At 48.0% G+C, this 20,552-nt stretch overlaps 1 protein-coding gene across 2 annotated transcripts in view; it reads right to left on the bottom strand.

Annotated features, from left to right (window-relative positions):
* XPO1 (exportin 1) overlaps nucleotides 1-20,552 on the bottom strand; it is a 960,241-nt gene that overhangs the window by 551,553 nt on the left and 388,136 nt on the right. For both annotated transcript variants that reach the window (XR_013596235.1, XM_078649290.1), the window contains exon 10: nucleotides 1,690-1,818. Coding sequence is in view for 1 of the 2 variants with exons in the window: in XM_078649290.1 (XP_078505416.1) it covers nucleotides 1,690-1,818 (129 nt within the window). In the remaining variant the exon portion in view is untranslated. The remainder of the gene's footprint in view (nucleotides 1-1,689; nucleotides 1,819-20,552) is intronic.

Genomic DNA, 20,552 nt, shown 5'->3' with positions numbered 1-20,552 from the left:
GCTTAACTCCATAGGCTGCTGCCGCCTTCCTGACCACTTCATTGTATGCCCCAATGTCGTCCGGTGGTGAAGGCCTCGAGGGGTATGTTTCCACAGCCTCCTCCGGGTTTTCGGCCTCGATGTCCTGCCATTCCTGGTCTTGGGCGGTCGAGGAACCTGAGCCGTAGCTTGACTGCTGCTCCCAGTAATCCCCTTCCGTGTAGTAGAGGTCTTCTTCCTCTTCGTGCTCTGAGGGTTCCGGAGTTTTCGGCGTCTCTTCGACGTTGAACTCCTCGTGCTCCTGTACCTCAGCGACGGTCGGTGCTGGCTTCGAGGGGATCCTTTAACTTTTCATTTTTTCGTCGAAGTCATTCTTTCTCTGAAGGATATTCTCCATTTCGGCCTCGAGCCTTCTTTTCCTTCTCTGCATCTCTGCGGCCTGCTCGTCGTCGAGCGTTTCGGCTGCTCTTTTCGGCGACGTCGAAACTTTCTTCGGCTCCTTTTCCTTCGAAGTCGAGGTCCAAGTCGAAGGCCCTTTTTCGGGGGCTTACTTCGATGACCTATGCTTTTCGCTGGTCTTCGGCCTCCGGGAGTCCTTCTCGAAGGATCCGCTGGGCTCTTTTTCGGAGGATGCAGCTTCGGTCGTCGAAGTTATCGGCGCCGGTGCTCCTTTCGAGGCTCTGACTTTCGAGAGTCTGCCTCTGGCTTTCGAGACAGTGTGGGGGTTTTCGGGGTCATAGACTCTCCTACCTTGTCAGGTGTTTTCTTATCGGTCTCTGCGACCGTGAAGTCATCTGGACCTTCAGCGATGTTGTCCTCGTCGTCGGTGGAGAGGCCCAGTTTGTAAAGCGTCGGGCCTGGCCCTTGCCCTGCATCGTGTGGTGAGCAGTCCTCCGTCTCTCTCGAACTCGGAGTGTCTTCGGCTTGAAGACTGAGCAGGCGTTGCAGTCTCTGCTCTCGTGGTCGATTGGCAGGCAGAGGTTGCAGACCGGGTGCTGGTCCTTCTGCGCGAACTTGTGGTGGCAGTTTTTGCAGAATTTAAAGGGTGTCTTGTACATCCCTGCGCTCAGGGGGCCCCCTGTGTGCGCATTCCTCCAAGGACGTCGAAGATCTCGAAGTTCTTTCCTTTCTTCGTCGTCTCTCTCTGATGGTTCTTTTCTCTCGATCTTCTCCAGTCTTTACCGAAGAGTTGCTGTATTTCCTTCTTTTCTCCTCCAAAACATCTGGAGCTTCACGCAACGATCCAGACCCAACGGCGGAAAAAAGAATCTGAAGATGGCGCCCAAGGTTGGTAGCTTTTGCCGGAAGCATGCCGACGTCAACGAAGGGACACCAAATGGTGGGACGTCGACGCCCACCTGGGCTACCAAAAAAAAATAGAAAAAAGACTACGATTCTGGACCCAACCACCAGATTGCGGAATATGCACAGCATAGTGAATCCAGAAAGATTCACGCTGCAAAACTGTTTTACCAAATAATAATGAACCATCTTAAGAGTCTGGGACCGGCATTAATTGTGGTAATTGGGAAAGATTGGCAGGCACATAAGAAATGCCTAATAGACTATGCTTTTTCGGTCACTGAATTAGAAAATTGCAGAATTTTATCCAAATTCTTACCAAAGTTCAAATGTATTTTTTCAAGAATATATTAAATCTCGCAACGTTGCAAGTTTTTCTCAAAGTAAAATATTCAAGTGAAAATGTACCTGTTTGAGCTGCATCATGGTCAGTGTAAAAAGTGTTACAAACTGTTCTTCATACTGGCTGACGCTCACTCCAGCGATCTCAGTGAGGCACTTCAAGGAAACATTTCGGAACATGGGGACATTTAAAAACTGCAAAAAAAAAAAAAATATCTAATGAAATTACTTTTCTCCATGCTTTGTAAAACCGTAGAAAATTGAACCTTAAACACAAGCAAAGTTAACAAATATAAACCCTTGCTAACTCTGGTAGAGAGTATTTAGCCACACATTTCTCCCTGTTGAATATTCACAAGGTATCAGACTGGATATGGAAACTTTTCAGCAGTACATCTATGTGGACAGGTGATGCTGTAAGGCCCAGCAAATACACCTTTCATTTCTACAAATGAAATGCGTAGCCTATACAGATGCCACTCCTGCGCACTGGTGTCAGTTGCTTTGAAAATTGTCAGTGCCCCCAAGCTCAGAGCCCAAAGCACAAGTTAATTACTTTTGGTAACGATATATCTGTAAGAAACAGTAGTTAGTGTTAGATTCCTTACCTTAGAATATCCCCAGGCGTCAGACTGGATCCGGAACGTTTTGCGTAGCAGTACCCCTGCTCGTCGATAGGCGTAGTCTGCGGCTCTGCGTCTGTCGTTGGCATCGTAATCGACAGGATGACGGAGTACTTAGAACCTGCCCTCGCGCGCGGACGTCAGTTCTTGTACATAGCTTTCGCGCCAGGAACGCAGAGCCATGCCAGAGACCGACACTGGTGCCATGAAACTAGGGCCCTGAAAGGGATGTCCTTAACCCTAGATATCGGTTTGCCGAACGGGGAGGATGGGTGGGGCGGTAAGGTATCTAACACTAACTACTGTTTCTTACAGATATATCGTTACCGAAGGTAAGTAACTTTGGCATCTGAAAGAAACAGAATAGTGTTAGATTCCTTACCTTAGAATAGATACCACAGCAATACCAAACCCGGTGGTGGGTCTGCAAACCAAGATTACACTAGAAAGTCCTGGAGAACGGAACGGACGAAAAAGCCACCTCTCCGGACTTGGCTGTCCAGGCAGTAGTGTCTAGCAAACGTGTGCAGCGAAGCCCACGTAGCTGCCTGACAGATGTCCTGCAAGGGGACTCGCCGACCCAGGGCAGCAGTAGCTGACGTGGCCCGAGTGGAATGGGCCCTCAGCCCAACAGGAGGCTCCTTTTACGCCAAGGAGTAACAGACCTTGATGCACAACACGACACACCGAGAGTTGGTCCGCTTGTGCACCGCCCACCCCTTCTTAGCACCCACGTATCCAACAAAGAGCTGGTCACCCACCCGGAACTGGCGTGTGCGGTCCAGACAGAATGAGAGCGCACGTTTTGGGTCCAGATGGTGGAGCCTCTCTTCCTCCTTGGAAGGATGCGGAGGTGGGAAGAAGGTGGGCAAGGTGGTGGACTGCCCAATGTGAAAGGCCGTAACCACCTTGGGCAGGAAAGAAGGACGAGATTTCAAGACAACTTTGTCCGGAAGGACAGAAAGGAAAGGAGGCTTAGAAGATAGAGCCGGGAGCTCACTCACTCTCTTGGCAGAGGTAGTGGCAACCAGGAATGCAGTGTTAAGAGTCAGAATACGAAGAGGGCAACTGTGAAGTGGCTCGAAAGGAGCACACATCAAATAGGTTAGAACAAGGTTCAAGTCCCACTGAGGCATCACGAAAAGGAACAGGAGGAAACGTGTGTGATGCCTTTTAAGAATCTATTTACAACAGGGGACTTAGAGAAGGCGGATCAGGAAGCCTCAAGAAGGCAGAAACAGCAGGGCCCGGGAAAGAAGAAAGAAGAGAACCTCAGAAAGAGGGGCAGAAAGGGGATGCACAGCCTTTGCTGTGCACCAAGCCACAAATTTGTTCCACCTGCAGGCGTATACTGTTTTTGTGGAGGGACGCCTGGCTGCCAGAATGACATCACAGACTTCAGGAGGCAAGTCAAATGGCATCTACTGTCGCCGCTCAATCTCCACGCATGTAGGTGGAGGCTGGACAGGTTCGGGTGGAGGACTGTCCCCTCCTGCTGCGACAGAAGGTCCTCCCGAAGAGGCAGTCGAATCAGGAGATCAATTGACAGACTAAGTAGCTCGGGATACCAGTATCTTTGTGCCCAATCGGGAGCCACAAGGATGACTTGGGCCCCGTCGCGCCGGATCTTCTTCAGCACTCTGGGCAGAAGTGGTATAGCCGTAAAGGCGTATAACAGACCGCAACTCCAATCGAAACGAAAAGAGTCTCCGAGCGAGTGCCGCCTTGGAAATTCCAACACACAGAACTGATGACATTGCGCGTTCTCTTCGGTGGCGAATAGATCTAACAAAGGCTCTCCCCACTGCTTAAAGAGACCTTGCGCAACGTCCGAATTCATACGCCACTCGTGATCAATCATGCACAGACGGCTGAGTTAGTCTGCCCTGGTGTTCAGAGAACCTGCCAGGTGTTGAACCACCAGGGTGATGCCCTGATGTTCCAGCCATGTCCAGAGAGGTAGCCCTTAATAGTGCCCAGAGCAGAGCCCTGCTGGGCAAGAGAAAGAAGGAAGAGGAGAACCTCTGAAAGGGGGGCAGAGAGTGGATCCACAGAATTTGCTGTGCACCGTGCCACAAATTTGTTCCACCTCCAGGCGTAAACCGATTTTGTGGAGGGACACCTGGCTGCCATAATCACATCACAGACTTCAGGAGGCAAGTCAAATGGCCTCATCTGCCGCCGCTCAATCTCCATGCATGTAGGTGGAGGCTGGACAGGTTCGGGTGGAGGACCGTCCCCTGCTGCTGCGACAGAATGTCCTCCTCAAGAGGCAGACTAATTGGGGGATCGACTGACATGCTGAGTAGCTCGGGATAACAGTATCTTCGAGTGAGAAAGTGGCTCTATATATACTGGACTAGAAGGAAGTACAGTGTGTATAGAGTCCACCAACAAATAAGAGAGAGAGTACCCCACTGTCACCAGGGAACAGGGTACAATGACAACTAGGTCAAAGGGAAATCCCTGGGTATGCACTATAGCACTATAGCAACTATTTACTATATTGCTGTATAGGTTCTAACCATTCATACGGCCATTCATTCTAGCATTCTGGCACGGGCAGAATTCTCCCACGGAGGGGAACAATAGGTAAAGAGTTCCACACTAAAAAGTGAACGTTCACAGTGTGTTTATTTTTTATAAAATAAAAAATATAAAAAAATAAAAACTCTGGTTACACAAAATTACACCGAAATTGATTAAAAATCCAAAGAAGAAACTCTTTGAACAAGTACAGTAAAATTTAAACAAATAAATAACAGTTCATTGCACAAGGAAAACAATATCACAACCAAAAAATTTTTATGCAACACAGGAGAAGAATAATCATCACAAATACAATACAAAGACGGATAAATCCTATTCACTAACCCCCCAACACTGTGGCCTTAGGATGCTCCTGCCACTTTTTGAATCCACGGGCCCTTTCTTAGATACTGGTGGAATAGTAGACAGTATTAAAAATACATTAACATCTGTTACTCCCTTGGCCTTGTTTGGATTTGGTAACAAATGCGTCGACGCGTTTCGGTGTTATACTACTCGATGTTGTAACACCTTCATCAGAACCTGCCGTCTCTTTGGGGTCACCGGCTTGTGGATGTATATTTAAAAGTCTCCCATTCCTCTTGTGGCCAAACCCCTGGGGAGGGAACAGCCGTCCGGGCACCTTCTCCGGACTAAAGCTGTAGATTGTTTTGATGTACCTAAGGGGTGATGCCACTTCCCAAAGTAAGTGAGTCTTTCTTCTGTGTAATGATCAGGTTGATTTAGATCCCCTCCATGAATCGGATTCCTTTTAAAATTAGGAAGATATCTTTGTAAAAGTTAAAAGGTTCTCATGAACGGGCATATGAGAATTGTTTTCTCTCGCTTAGGAACTGGATATGTCCTGTTCACGAGTTATGTAGTGCCTCTGCCGCGTTCTTCTCCCTTTATCAAAGGTTTTTTTTATTTTTTATTTATTTTTTTATTTTATAAAAAATAAACAGACTGTGAACGTTCACTTTTTAGTGTGGAACTCTTTACCTATTGTTCCCCTCCGTGGGAGAATTCTGCCCGTGCCAGAATGCTAGAATGAATGGCCGTATGAATGGTTAGAACCTATACAGCAATATAGTAAATAGTTGCTATAGTGCTATAGTGCATACCCAGGGATTTCCCTTTGACCTAGAGTCCAAAAACCCCAGAGGTATAACAGAGGTTAAAGTCAGAACTGACCTTACTCTCCAATGTGGTAGCTTGGTCGAGCAGTAAGGCAGTACCAGAGGACAGTGTAAAGCATTTGATGTACACAGTCAGCAAAAGGTTTAACACACTCAAGGACTGAACTCCAGGCCAATTGTTTGTATATCCAAAGATATGGTTGTTTTATTTTTAGATCCCACAGTTATAAAAATATACTTTTCAAGTTACGAGTACTCATGTAAATACTTTGCAGAGGAGCAATACATTTGTACACACAATAATCACAGGTTAGCTAATAAGCAATACAGTTCTAAAACACACTCTAGCATTGAGCTCAATGGGTTTTCATAGGAAAGTACAGTTGATTACTTTATGGATTACTTTGGTAGTTCCAGGACTAGATCCTGGATTCAGTATATATAAAGCGGTTTTAAAAGTTCACACTTACAAACTTGAGGTGATTCTCACAATGTTAATCAATGGGAAGAAATTCAGGTTACAGGTAAAGTACGATAGCGTTACTTTTGTAACCCAGCACTAGTCTCCTAGGGCCAGCACTGGGGGCTTAGCTCAAAACAGGTAGGTAATTGCGTTTCAGTATTTCGTACGATTTTTGAAGAATATTTGCAATTTTTAAAAATAGACACTTGGAAGAAATTTCATAGAAAAGCAGACAATGGGTTCCTATTGAGAAAATACAGGTTACTAGTAAACCCGCTAGATATTACTTTTGTGGTTCAGTACTGGGCTGAAAGGTACAGTACTGGCTTCTCTCCTGATCACAGGTGAGTATTTTCGAACTCGGACTTTGGCTGATTTTATAGGAATATTTTCCGTTTTCAAAACTTCACACTTAGAAAATGGGTCAATGTTCTCCAATGGCGGGTAAGTGAATTACTGGTTTCCAGGTGAGTACTTGGTTGGTGAAGTTAGGGTTCTGGGCATAGACTCAGGGGTCCCCAAGGTCCGGTGAGTATAGTTATTTCAGTCCCAGTGGCGCAGGGGCGGCCGGGTGCAGAGGTAGGTAGGACCAATGTTATCCAATGAGGGCCTTCGGTTGGTGGCTGCTGGCGAGCAGGCCACGCGGCTCTGGGAGCAGGTCTCCTGGTCACTTGCTCAGGGCAAGAGGGGAAGTAGGATAGGGCAAAGAGGTCACAGCCAGCAGCACTCTGGCGGCTGGGTGCAGGGTGCTTTTGAGCCGTCTGGCGCTCAATGTTATCCAATGAGGATATTGAAAAATGAACAAAGGCTGCAGGCTCGGGGACGGAGACTCTCCAGGGGCGACCAGCGCTTCGGGAGGTAAGTTGGGATGATGGAGCACAGGTAGGTACCCCAAAGGGTGGCACAGGGGGACGGGGGCGCCGGGGTGTCTGTGGGTCGGAAAAGCTTACCCTCCGCTGGTCGCGATTGGAGTGGCCCCTGGTTCAGAGTCTGCATGCGTCGGCTGGTTCGTCGAGGAGGGTCTTTGGGCACAGGACTTCGGGTCCTAGTCGCCGGGGGGTCGTCCTCGTGGTCTTGGTTCGGGTTGGCCCGGCCCGGGCTCGGCTGGTGCAGAGTGGGCTGGTCAGTAGCTTCCTAGTGGGCACCAGGTGGGTTGTTGCAGCAGAGCCTCTGCTGATGGGAGTCCCAATCATCGAGAGGGTGCAGGCAGGTCCTCTGGGTGTCCCAAGGTTGCCGTCCGCGGAGGTCGCCGGGTTTAGGCAGGAGCAGGTTCCAGGATCAACAGGCCGGTAGGGCTGGGGCCAAGTCAGTTGTTTTGTTGTCAGCTGCACGGAGGGTCTCCTTTATCTCCTTTCTTCTTTTTGATATCGGGATCAAAGGAAGGAAGGTTCAGGGAGCCCCTAAATACTAAATTTAGGGGTGTTACAGGTAGGGCAAGAGCAGGGACCAATGGGTCCCTGTCCTGGAGTGAGTACACACCCTAGCCTGCTCCTCTCCTGTGGGAGGGGGGCAGGAGCCTAGCTGGGATTGGGCAGATTACAAGATGGCCGGAGCCCGGTGTCGTGCTTCACCTCGCCTCCTCCACCTGAGGGGTGGAGTTGGCACAGGTTGGCACACACCCCTTCCTGACGTAGTTTTTTCCGCCAGTCTTCCCGCCAGAGTGGGGGTAGGACTGGTGGGGGGGCTTGCTGCTGGGTACAGCAAATGGTCTGGAGAAGCTATCAGAGGCGGTATGCCTTCGAAGCTTCCCCCGGTCCATCCTGGGGGAGGAGACATAGCACCTCGCCCAGGATGTGCTTTGTTGCAGGGCCAGGAGAGCGGGGTTTAATGTGCTGAGAAGTTTGGTACCAAACTTGTCAGTATTCAGTGTAGCCATTATGGTGCTGTGAAGTTCGTAATGACAACCTCCCAGCACCATATACTCTTAATGGCATCACTGCACTTGGTGCCCAGGAATGGCCCTGGGTACTGTAGGGACAAAGGGCTCATGCCCCTGTGCCACGCCTCTGGCATAGGGCACCCAGCTAGAGGGGTGACTGAAGTATGCCAGGGCAGTGGGTTCTGTGGGCGTGTCGACTCTTGGTTTAGCTCTGTACCTAGACACTCAGCCTGCAAAGGCAGTGTGTGGGTGTCAGGGTACAGGGCCCCTGAGGGTGGCACAATAAGTGCTGCAGTCCCGCAGGGGTCTTCTCTGGTCACCATGCCCTGGGTACCTAGGGTACCATTTACTAGGAGGTGAGAGGTGGCCAGAGATGCCAATTGGGTTTTAGTTTCAACACAGCTTTTAGGGAAGGAACACAGGCCCTGGGTACCTGGTTGGCAGGGACCCACGGCCCACTCAAAGCACATCAGCAGTTCAGAAAAAAGTGGGGGCATACCAGTGCAAGAAAGATGGCACTTTCTCACAGAAGGCAAACCTCCCAACCTGGAGCAGCCAAAGCAGAGGGGCACAGGAGCGCCCTAACCCCATCCTCCAAAGAACTAGGAGGAGGAATGAACAGCAACAAGACGGAGCCATCGTCCAGAGCAAAAGAAAGCACTCACAGGAGACACAGCCCCCACACTGGGAGACGAGTACCAAAGACCAGCCCAAGGGTCCTCGCATAACAGGACAGAAGGGCAGGCCGCGAAGGAATCTGCGGCTATAATAGTCACTACCAGATACATAGTTAACAAAGGTAAGTAACTCGTACATCTGATAGCCTATAGGATCTATAGCCTACCAGACATACGGTGTAAAGCCCTAATTTGAATGCCTAGCCCCACCGATATGAGCAGTTGACCAGCTTTTCCATCAGTCTGGTATTTTCTCAGCGCCAAGATGCTCCTTGGAGTGACAGATACGCTATATAAAAACACCTTTACATTACATAGAGACAACTAGCCGCAGATTCCTTCATGTATAATAGATACCCTAGCAAAACCCACGGAGAAGGGGGGTCTGCGAAAGAACCCCACCAGACTGGACAGGACAAGGGCCCCAGAGGGGACCAGACCTGTGGACCAGGAAGAACATCGTATCTTCCAGGAAAGAGGACCCCAAGCCGAACACCACCAACCCCAAGAGGGAGGAAGGAGGAAGCAGGAGTATAGGAGAGTACGATCTGCTTACTATGGTTACCCCCACTTTTTGCTGGTGTTTCACTATTTTTCGACTTTAGTCTGGCTGGGGCCCTGCTAACCAGGACCCCAGCCTAGCTGCTTCCTCTTTAAATTGATCGCATGTACTTTAGGTACACTCCAGATTGGTTACTGGGTTACCCTTGTGAGTCCCTAGTATATGGTACCTTAGGTACCACGGGAATAGGTACCCCAGAGGCCTACCAGGGGCTGAAGCACGTATTATGCCACCCCTGGGAAGCCTTACAAAATGGCACCACAGGTCTGCTACTGCAGCCTGGGTAAGGTGGTGCATGCACCCCTTACTAAGATATAGGTTACCTATATCTACCTTTAATAACAGACACATATAAACCTATAAGCCACTCCTATGGCAGGCATTCTCAATCCTGAAGGAAGAGTGCTTTGTTTTGTGTGAGAGGGTGCATGAGCTGAGCCCTTCCGCAGCTTTCGGAATCTATTCTGAGACTGTTCTGTGATACCGCCATACCATATACTCTTTAGTGCATTATAATCTCGCGGTAAATGCTAACTTTGGAATGGCTGCATCAAAACATGTCGTGTTTGGTGTCGGGAGTAGAATTCCAACCTTCTAGAGGGAGAAGATATGTACACACTTACCTGACCGGTAATAGTTTAAAAGAGCCCCAGCATCACAAAATGGATGCTGCAGCCACAGACACGAGTCTGACCTCCTGCTGCTGGACGAAACTCCGGCAGGGGAGGTCTGGACCATAGGTTTCCTGTCAGAGTTAGGTGTAACCACCTCCCAGGGAGGCTTTAGTGTACTGGGGCTGGGTGGGTGCATTCGGAGCCCAGGGACCGTCTGGTGTGGAGCTGGACGCAGCACTTGCGACACAGACTGAGCCGCTTGGGCGCTGTCGACCAAACCCCGGCTGCATTGCACGAGCGCCGGCGCAAGTCTGAAGAGGGATGACGCCTCTTCGACTTACCTGAGGACTTGGAGCCCGACGAATGGTGGTGACTCGTAGAGCGGCGTTGACTTCGGCTCCACGACCGGTCCCTCAACTTCCTCCTAAACCGGGACCTCGAGCCGACTGCCGGAGCTCGAGCCGCTTACGGGAATGCTCCGGTCTAGCCTTCGAGGTCAAGGCCCGGCAGTCGGGGCACGACTTGTCATTGTGTTCGGCCCCGAGACAGTAAAGGCACCGACGGTGGAGGTCGGTCACAGACATCAAGCGGTGACAGTCCTCGCAAGGTTTAAAACTAGGCATCCCTACCGGCACCGCGAATCGAAGGTCGACTCGAGAAGCTACCAAAAGTGAGCAAAAAAGTTAGTAAAAAAATTATTTAGAGTACTGCTCTTCCCGGATCTGCGTTTGCTGGCGCGGAAAAAAGAAGAACGGACGTCAGCGCGCGAGGGCGGCGTCTAAGTACTCCAACGACGTCATCCCGGCGATCACAACGCCGACTACAGACTCAGACGCAGACGACGCCTTTCCGGATCCAGTCTGACGCCTGGGGATATTCTAAGGTAAGGAATCTAACACCAAGTAGTTTTTTTCAGATGCACCATTTGGAGAATCTTTTCCACTTTGCTACGTAGCACTTTCTTGTGGTAGGTCTTCTTGCCTCCTTGAGCACCGCCATTGTGCTTGGTGATAGCTTGAGGTGTGCAAATTCTAGGTCTTCAGGAGCCATACCACTAGCCACACTGTCCTCCCCTGGAAGATGTATTGCTAGCAGGTCTATTCTTAGTGCAATGGCCCATGTCCATATTTCCTGTGCTAGCCATGATATTGCTACGGTTCGAGTTCCTCCTGGTTTGTTGATGTAGAACATGGTGGTTGTGTTGTCTGTCTGGCTCAACACCCTGTTTCCGTACAGCTCCTTCTGAAAGGCTGCTAGGAACACTGTTTTTAGCTCTAGGTAGTTGATGTGTTTGACCGCATCCTGCTGCGACCATAACCCCCTCACCCTGAGCCTGTTCATGTGTACGCCCCACCCCAGTTGGGAGGCATCTGTCGTGATGGTCACTGTTGGTGCTGGCTGTGTGAATGGTTTCCCCTGTAATATGTTTTCCTTGGTCCACCACACTATTTACTGATGCACTGCAAGTGTGACAACCACTAAAGCTTCCCAACTTCCTGTTGCCTTTGACCATTGCGGTTGTATCCGTTCTTGAATAATCTCATGTGGAGGCGAATATTTGGGAACAGGTGTATGCACTATGCCATCATTCCCATTAGTTTGCTCACTGTCCTCACTGTCAGAGATTTCCCCTTGTGTGAAGGACAGGTTTCCTTCAGTATTGCCAAAGTTATCTGTGCTGGGGAACACCTTGCCCTGTATGGTGTTGATCTCTGCCCCTAGGAATATCTTTACCTGTTCCGGTTCTATTGAAGACTTTTCCCAATGGATTGAGAACCCCAGTTGGATTAGCGTTTGTATGACCTGCTGGATGTGTTCGCCTTGTCTGTGAGCGCTTGCTTTTACGAGCCAGTCGTCGAGGTAGGGTTATACGTGTATCCCATGCCTCCTTAGGTGCGCTACTACAGCTGCTAGGCATTTTGTAAACTCCCGTGGTGCGGATATGAATCCAAATGCTAGTACTGTGAATAGATAGTGAGTTTGGTTGATAAAAAACCTTTTTGTTGATGGGGATGTGCCAGTACGCTTCGAGGTTGACCCTTCTTTTCTTGGTGTCGAGGTGTCCTTTTCTAAGGCAGCCTTCGACGACCTTGATTTTTCCTGGGTTTTCGTCGTCTGGGAGTCCTTTTAGAAGGATCTGCTAGGCTGCTTGTCCTTGGGCGCTGCTGCTTACGCACAGTGTTTCGAGGGCAATTCCCCCATTGAGGACTTTAAACTCTTAAGAGTGTCAGTAGAGTGTCTGGGGGACGGCGACTTACTTCCTTCTACTTTTCTTTGGAACTTCAACAACTGCGCAGTCCTCCGGTCCTTCAGCGATATGGTCCTCTTCCCCACTGGGGAGGCCCAAGTCTCAGTGATGGAGGTGACCCCTGTCCCTGCATGGTGTAGATTTGCCCAACTCTGCCTTTTACTCGGAGGGTCTTGAGTGTGATCGCCGAGCACACGTTGCAGTCCTAAATGTTGGGGTTGAGCGGCAGGCAGAGGTTGCAGACTGGATGCTGGTCCTTCTGGGCGTATGTGTGGTGGCAGTTGTTGCAAAACTTGAAAGGTGTTTTGTCCACCCCAGTGCTCATGGAGCCCCCTGGGTGCGCATTTTCCATGTAACGTGGAGATCTCGGGTGAAAACCTTCTTTGTCGTCCCGGTTACCTGAACTGTGGTCGGGCGTGTTGAAATCCGATTTAGGTAGCTTTTCTGCTATTTTTGTTGATTCTCTCTCCAAATCTCTGGAACTCTTCGGTAACGATCCAGACCCAACGGCGGAAAAAATAATCTTAAGATGGCAACCAAACGTGGAAGCTTCCGGAGGAAGGGCTTCGACGTCACGAAAGGTCACCAAACGGTGGTATGTCGACACCCACCTGGACCACGAAAAAAAAAAAAAAAAAAGGACTGACAATTCCGGACCCAAACACTAGATGGCGGAATAATGCACAGCATAGTGTATACAGAAAGATTCACGCTGCAAAACTTACCTGTGAACCGATAACCTGTTTTTCCTCCATAGGATAAGTGACAATTTTCTTCCAAAAAGTGTGGAGTTTTGAAATGTATAGTGAATCCAGAAAGATTCATGCTGCAAAACTTCTCAATCAGAAAGGACATCACAGAAGGCAAGTGATTTGTCCTTCTGCTAGCTACGTCAAGCCACATATTTATCATCTTTTTAAAAGAGACCGAAGCAGTACATATTTAGATGTGGGACTGTGTATGGACTCTTAAAAGATTCTTGCATGACAGAGCGGTCAAAATGTCAGTCTTGGCAAACTGGACTATCCAGACAACAGTGCTTTGTGAACTTATCAGCAGACATGTTGAGGAGTAAGCTAGGCTTGACTTGTGGAGGTGGAGCAGGGAGCCAACTGGACGGTAGGCCTAAGAGGCTCTAGCTTCTCAGTGAGAAAGTCGTGTAGGAAAGCAGGTTCTGAAAATACTATACCAATGTAAGCTATAGTGTGCACAGAATGCAGTGTAGTGCACAGTGTAGTGGATGCCAGACGCTTGTGTAATTCCTTTTGTGCCTCGCTATTGGCCTTTGCATGCGTCTTGTAATGAAAGACAGCAGGCAATAGGCGGGTGCATAGCTCCGCCCATGGACTAATGGTGCCTGTTACACGCACCAAAAGCCATGTGGTTTTAATTATCGTGCCCAGAAACGGGCTCGATAATTGAAACCACGCTGTGGCGTGCAAGCACCACTCTAAGTGTGTGGTTTTTTTTTTATAATAAAAGCAATCGCTTTCGCGATCGCTTTCTCTGCGCAGAGGTCTAGTATTTTGTGAACCTGCTGCGTTCTACACTTCTTGTTTTTTAAAGCCAGGCCTATTTACTCAGATAGTTTTTGAGAAGTAACCTATGAAGGGTGTCTTTATTTAATCCACCATCCATAGTGCGGATCTAGTTTTCTTCGAGATTACTTTACATTATGTACTCTCTTGTACATGATTTTTAGAAGACAAAATGCCGCAGATTAAATAAAAACGTGCTGACAGAATCAAGATATTGAATCTTCGTTAACGTCAATTTATCGAAGGGTTGCCGCCTGTCTATCCCAATGCCCATTGAACGATCAAACGTCAATAAAGCTGTCAAAAAACAGTACAAGCGTACATTATCCCAGCACCATCCTCAGCACACCCCATATGTAGCGAGAGAGAGACACAGGAGCTTAGACATTTTTAACACTAGACCGAGTCTACACAAACGTAATCTCGGATGTAGGAAAACATCGAACACAAACTTAACGTTGACCAACGGATCTCTATCTTTCCTTTCAGATTGATTCTGTTAGTCATTCAGTCAGTTCCCACTCGCGATTGGCTGGGGGTGGTCTGTGACGATCCTCACTCTACCCGCCCGGCCAATCAACGCCTTGGTATGACTGACGTTCCATATCTTGTGGCCTGATATCCAATGAGCGCGTGCCTGGAGGAGAACGCTCGACCATCAAAGAGGGCTGTCCTCTATTGGGCGGCTCTGTCCAGGTGCTGAAGAGGAAAAGTGCGCACAGCGGGCTGTTATATAGACCCGCTCGCACAGGTGTTAGGACAGGAAGCCTAGGTGATTTTTTTGTGATTTGAATGCAGCTTCTATTGCCGTCCCTCTTCCTCAAATCCTCCTTAGTTAAATCTGCTCTCACCCAACAACTCTAAAATGTGTATCAACTTTCCTTTCCCAGTACTTGCCTTTCGAAATGCTGTTCACGACCACCGTGTCACATCTTGGTTCAAGGTGATTGCAAAGCGTGAACTGTAATTTGTTAAGAAAACGGTTGCGCTTATAGTAACATCTAGCTCCTGGTGGGGTTTCGTAGATCTGGAATTTAAGCTTGTACACCTACATTTATACATACATTTATTAAAGGGAACCTTCATTGGAGTGAATACTACAATTCGGTGACAAATGATACTTCAGTGGACGTATCTACCCCATGTTCTGTGTTGTATTTAAGAGTGCAAGAAAAGTTTATTGTCATGCTATGATGTATTTGTGTGTGCAGATTCTTCATTTCCCCCCCTTTACAGGCAGCTCGGACATCAAATCGGACATTGGAAGAATTTTTTCTACTCTGTTACTATTGATAGGTTTTTCTTATTCCACAGCTGAGAAGTTCATATTTGTATGTATTGATGTATCTATGCCTAAGGCACAATGCAGATTGTGAGTACATTTTCAGGGAGCTGTTCCGTGTGTTGAAGTACTGAAGTAACTGGGTGTTTAGTGTTATTGTAGAATGCTTAAAATTTAGTGTCAATGTTCTTCGCTCTGATCATAAACCCTTAACCAAAATTCATGTAGTAACCACGTAGACAAAGTTGTGGTTATTATTCTTTATTGTAGTTATCCTGCCAGAATAGCAGTAAAAGGGTGCATGCAGCAGTAAGCAGGGAAAACAAATAATGAATACATACAAAGTTGTAACATTTCTTCAAATTCCATAAGACCTATTGACTCTAAATTCTAAGCATTCTACAATACCACTAAAAGCAGTTACTACAAGTACATTTCACTTTGGGTGTAGGAATGCACTATGCTAAAGTGGCTGTGTGGCTCACCTAATTTTTGTTCTGTGTTTGAGTGAGCGTGTCTCTAGTGATTCATAGGTATAATGCATGGCATGTTCTTCATGTGTGAAGCAAAGGGGTTTCTTTAGGAATGTGACTTGTGAGTTTATGTGTGCTTTTGACTTGGTTTGTTGGAAGTGGGCTTTTAAGTTGTGTCTTCTGGTGATCAGAAGGGGTTTGTTGTTCACTGTAACTTTTAACCCTGGCATAGAGAGCGCATGCTCTGTCTCTTCAAGACATTTTGTTTACAGCTAGTGGGCTACATCCTGCCTATAGGATTACCGCTGGTTAGCTTCTGCGTGGCTAGCATTTGGTTTTTTTCAATTTCACATGACGTGCGTCTCATATCAATTTCCCTCCCCTGTAGCATGGATTAAGTACAGAGTCCTTCCTCTGCTCCTGTTTCTGGAGCGGTTTTATTTGTTTAAAGCACTCCACATGAGTGCTTGTGTTTTTAGACACTTTAACATACCATTCATTTTCCCTTCCAACCACCATCCTCGGTTCATTACTTCTTTCCCATCACCCCCGTTTGATCTTACCCCAGCTCAGCCTGTCCCATTTCCCCATCTGTTCATCCCCATTTCTTGTTCTCCCGAGGTATATACAATTTAGGATAAAGCTGGAGTGAACTTGTGAGCCGGATGGACTCTGCTATTTTTTTACTTTTTCATTAGCTAGAGATGGTTTACAAAATCGTTTGAGTTCACTCATCACCCAGCCTGGCTCCCACTCCAGGAAATGCTCTACTTATGCTTGACAAACTGCACACCAAAAGATGAGACTACTTGTTTTTAAATTGCAGGCATTTCAGGTAGGAGGCTTAATTGGAGAGTGAAAAGATTCTTTCACCGTTCGATCCAGTCTCTTATTTGTTTGACTTGTTGCAAACATCTGGGGTCAGCTTCTGTGATACTACTTTAAGCATGGTGACTGATCTGCAAGTTTACTTTTCTCAACCAGCATGCTCTTATTCACCCAGGTGGACTGAAGCAGCACTACACCTCTCTGCCTCTCAAGCTGGAGCTTGTGCACTTTTAAAATTTGTGTTTTTTAGGTCGAGCCTAGGCCATCTGTTCATTGTTGTGCCATTTAGAAATCCGGGGTTATTATTGGTGCATTGGGTCGGATTCTCCTGCCTTTGCGTGCTCGGGTCACGCCCAGGCGTATGGAGCGGTGCCAGGTCAGTAAGAATCATCATAGTTTTAAAACATTATTAAAGTTTGAGCTATTGGTGTTGCATTATTTAGCAATGCCAATAGCTCTAACTTCAATAATGCGAGACCTATTGCATTGCAAATGCTGGTTTAATATTTTGTAATATAATATTAAATGTACACGATTTATTTTATGTGTTTTTATGTCAGTTAAAAGCAGCCGAATAAAGATTTCCTTGACTTCGAAACTGTAGGGGTACAGGGCTCATGGACCTGTACCCTCACCACTGAAAAAATGCACCCAGCTAGAGGGGTGACTGACCTATGCCAGGGGAAAGAGTTGTAGGCATGGCACACAGGGATATGTGCCATGTCGACTTTTCACTTTGTTTTGCATCGAAACATGCAGCCTCATTGGCAGTGTGTGTGGAAAGGTACAGAGCCTCTATGGGTGGCACAGTAAATGCTGCATCCCTTAGAGGTCTTCCTGGTCACAGTGCCCTCTCTGGGTACCTGTGGTACCATTTACCAGGGGCTAACCTGTGGCCAAAGATGCCAATGGGGTTTTGGGTACAGTTTTTCGGGAAAGAACCTTACTCTCTAAAGTGGTAGCTTGGTCGAGCAGTAAGGCAGTAGCAGAGGTCAGTGTAAAGCATTTGATGTACACATTCAGTCAGCAAATGAATCCATCACTCAAGAACTGAACTCTTCTACAACCAAGCAAGCCTGGTACAGGTAAGCATAAAAATACTTTTCAGTAGTAAATTATTTGTATGAACACAGTTCAAAATTGTAGGGTAACTTGTACTGGTTATGGTTACAGTTAGGCAGTTTGCAACACATTGCAGGTATAGTACATTCAAATGAATGGTCTTTTTAAGTAAAATGCAGTTAATTACTTGTCAGGTTACTTTTGCCAACACAGGACTGGATCTTAGAGTCGCCCTGGGACATTTCCTGAAAACAGGTGAGTAAATGTTTTTTGGATAAAGGTACGATTTTTAAAGATTATTCTTACATTTCAAAAGTTAACACAGAATAACCAATGTTATCTTATGGGAGGAAATTCACTAAGTTAGGTTATTGATACTTTTTCTTACTCAGTGCTGGATACCTAGATTCAGCACTGTGACATTTCCTGAAAACAGTTTAGAAAATGAGTTTTGGTAATTCGGCTGATTTTTAGGTCTCGTCCTGCGTAGGCTGCGCTTGCGCAGTCTCGTCGGCGAGATCTTATGTTTTTGAGTATGGGGCTTGAACCCGTCCCTCTTCTCCATTGGCTGGCTGGCTTCCTAAATGGAGGCCAGCCATTGGAGAAGAGGGGAGTCTGTCTGTTAAAGCCCCGTCATATTGGGATTCGGGAGCGTGTTTTTTCATGTTCTTTTTCTCCTCTTCCCGAATCTCAAAATGACTGTGCGTTTCTCCAAGGCATTTCTGCTTGACCTCGGAGAAACATGGTGGTGTTTCCGGAGCTGCTTGGTTCCGCTCGTCCCCCCACCTTCCCTCTGCCCGCAGCCCTCCTCTGTCCCGCTCTCGCCTCTCCCCCCTTACCTCTGCCCGCAGCCCTCCTCTGTCCCGCCCTCGCCTCCCCCCCTTCCCTCTGCCCGCAGACCTCCTCCGTCCCGCTCTCGCCGTTGACAGGCAGACCTCCATGGTCCGGCGCTGCGGGCTGAGTCCTGTTCCTTCTCGGCTCCTGCCGGGGTGGTGCTGTGCCTCTGTGCGGCGTTTACACAGTGTGTTCAAACACGCCTCCCGGGCAGCCGCACTCCGCTGTTCCGATGTCACTGCCTCTCTGGCAAAATGGCGACCAGCGATAGGGTCTCCCCACCCACCCAGAGTAATGTCAGTGTGCCTGCCAGCAGGACCCCGGCTTGGATAGCGGCTTCCTGTTGGGTCTATGTTCCACTCGTGCTCTGATGACTGGGGTGACTATGTTCCTGGTTTGGGGTAAGGGGACCCACGGCATTGGTTGGTGCACGGACTGGTGTTCGAGTGTGCCCAAAATGGAATGGTGACTTGTTTGGGTATATATTTACTGGCCTGGAGTTCATTGGTACCTTGGGTTGTATTAAGTGTGGGCTATGGTTAAAAGGGGTCTGATTTGGTCCATTTAGATTGCAGGGTTTAAGTTGGAGGAAGAAGATCCCTATTGTTGCAGGGAGCTTGATTTGGAGTTACAGTGTGCACAGGAATGTGTAGTAGAAGGACTGGTATTGTAGGGTGATTGGATTGTGCGTCAGGAAAGACAAAGCACGCCGCCATGCGCGCATGTGTCAAACTCCGGCAAGCTCCATATACACAGCATTTTCATTGCTATGACAAAAAGCTTCACAAGATGTAGGATGTCTCTCTGAACAGAGAACCAAACTAAATACAATACTAAGCAGGGATGTGACATGGCAAAGGACGCAGTAGAAACTGAGCTATTACGTTGGCTGACAAGGTTTGACGGGCAGCCCTCCATCCCAGAGTATAGTAGTACACCGATGAGGAGAAACCCCTGTTTGTTCCTGTAATAAACATCCAGTGTCAATGTCTCTGTTGCTAATGTGAGGTGTCTCTTATTTTTATAGCAATCACGGCTGTTTTAGTTCCACAGTTAATAGCCTCCGCAATGAAACAGATGATGACTGGTCAAAATGTTCTTGTTGCATAAATGACGTGTGTGGGGGGGGCTGTGTGTGTGGGGGGGGCTCTGTGTGTGGGGGGGGCTGTGTGTGGGGGGGGCTCTGTGTGTGGGGGGGGCTCTGTGTGTGGGGGGGGCTCTGTGTGTGGGGGGGGCTCTGTGTGTGGGGGGGGCTCTGTGTGTGGGGGGGCTCTGTGTCTGGGGGGGGCTCTGTGTGTGGGGGGGGCTCTGTGTGTGGGGGGGGCTCTGTGTGTGGGGGGGGGCTCTGTGTGTGGGGGGGGGCTCTGTGTGTGGGGGGGGGCTCTGTGTGTGGGGGGGGGCTCTGTGTGGGGGGGCTGTGTGGGGGGGCTCTGTGTGGGGGGGGCTCTGTGTGGGGGGGGCTCTGTGTGTGGGGGGCTCTGTGTGTGGGGGGCTCTGTGTGGGGGGGCTCTGTGTGGGGGGGCTCTGTGTGGGGGGGCTCTGTGTGGGGGGGGCTCTGTGTGGGGGGCTACTCACACTTTACTCAATCTCTACTACTCTCTAATATTCTCAATTCGCACTAATCACACTTACACCCTCTAACTACTCTCTACTACATACAAGTCACACTCCTCACAACTCACTCAATTACACTATGAACGATTTTATACTCACTACTAATGTACTAATCTCTACTACACTCTAATACTCAAAAGTACTAACTACTGCTCTCTAATATATACTCTATTTTAAGTCATTCACTACTCAATCTACTAAATGGATATACTACTCCATATACTATCTACGACTCGCTACACTAAATCTATTTCTATATAGTACTTTTCATTACTCACTACTACTCTGTCTCTACTACTCGCTAACTCCTACACTTTCTCTACACACTATCTACTACTCAATCTATACTACTCTACTAATCTACACTACTCTCTAACTACTATTGTCTACAACTCACTCCTTCTCTATTCAAGTATACTCTCAATTAATAAACTAGTCACTCTCTACTAACTATTAATCACTGCTAATACTCTCTAATGCTCACCTATTGCCATTGTAAATGACAATACCATTTATGTTTTTTTTAAAAAACAAAAAAATGGAAAACAAATGCCATTTGCCATG

Source organism: Lissotriton helveticus, chromosome 6 (genome assembly GCF_964261635.1).
Source record: "Lissotriton helveticus chromosome 6, aLisHel1.1, whole genome shotgun sequence".
NCBI lineage: Eukaryota > Metazoa > Chordata > Amphibia > Caudata > Salamandridae > Lissotriton > Lissotriton helveticus.
This window is presented reverse-complemented; position numbering and strand designations above follow the sequence as displayed.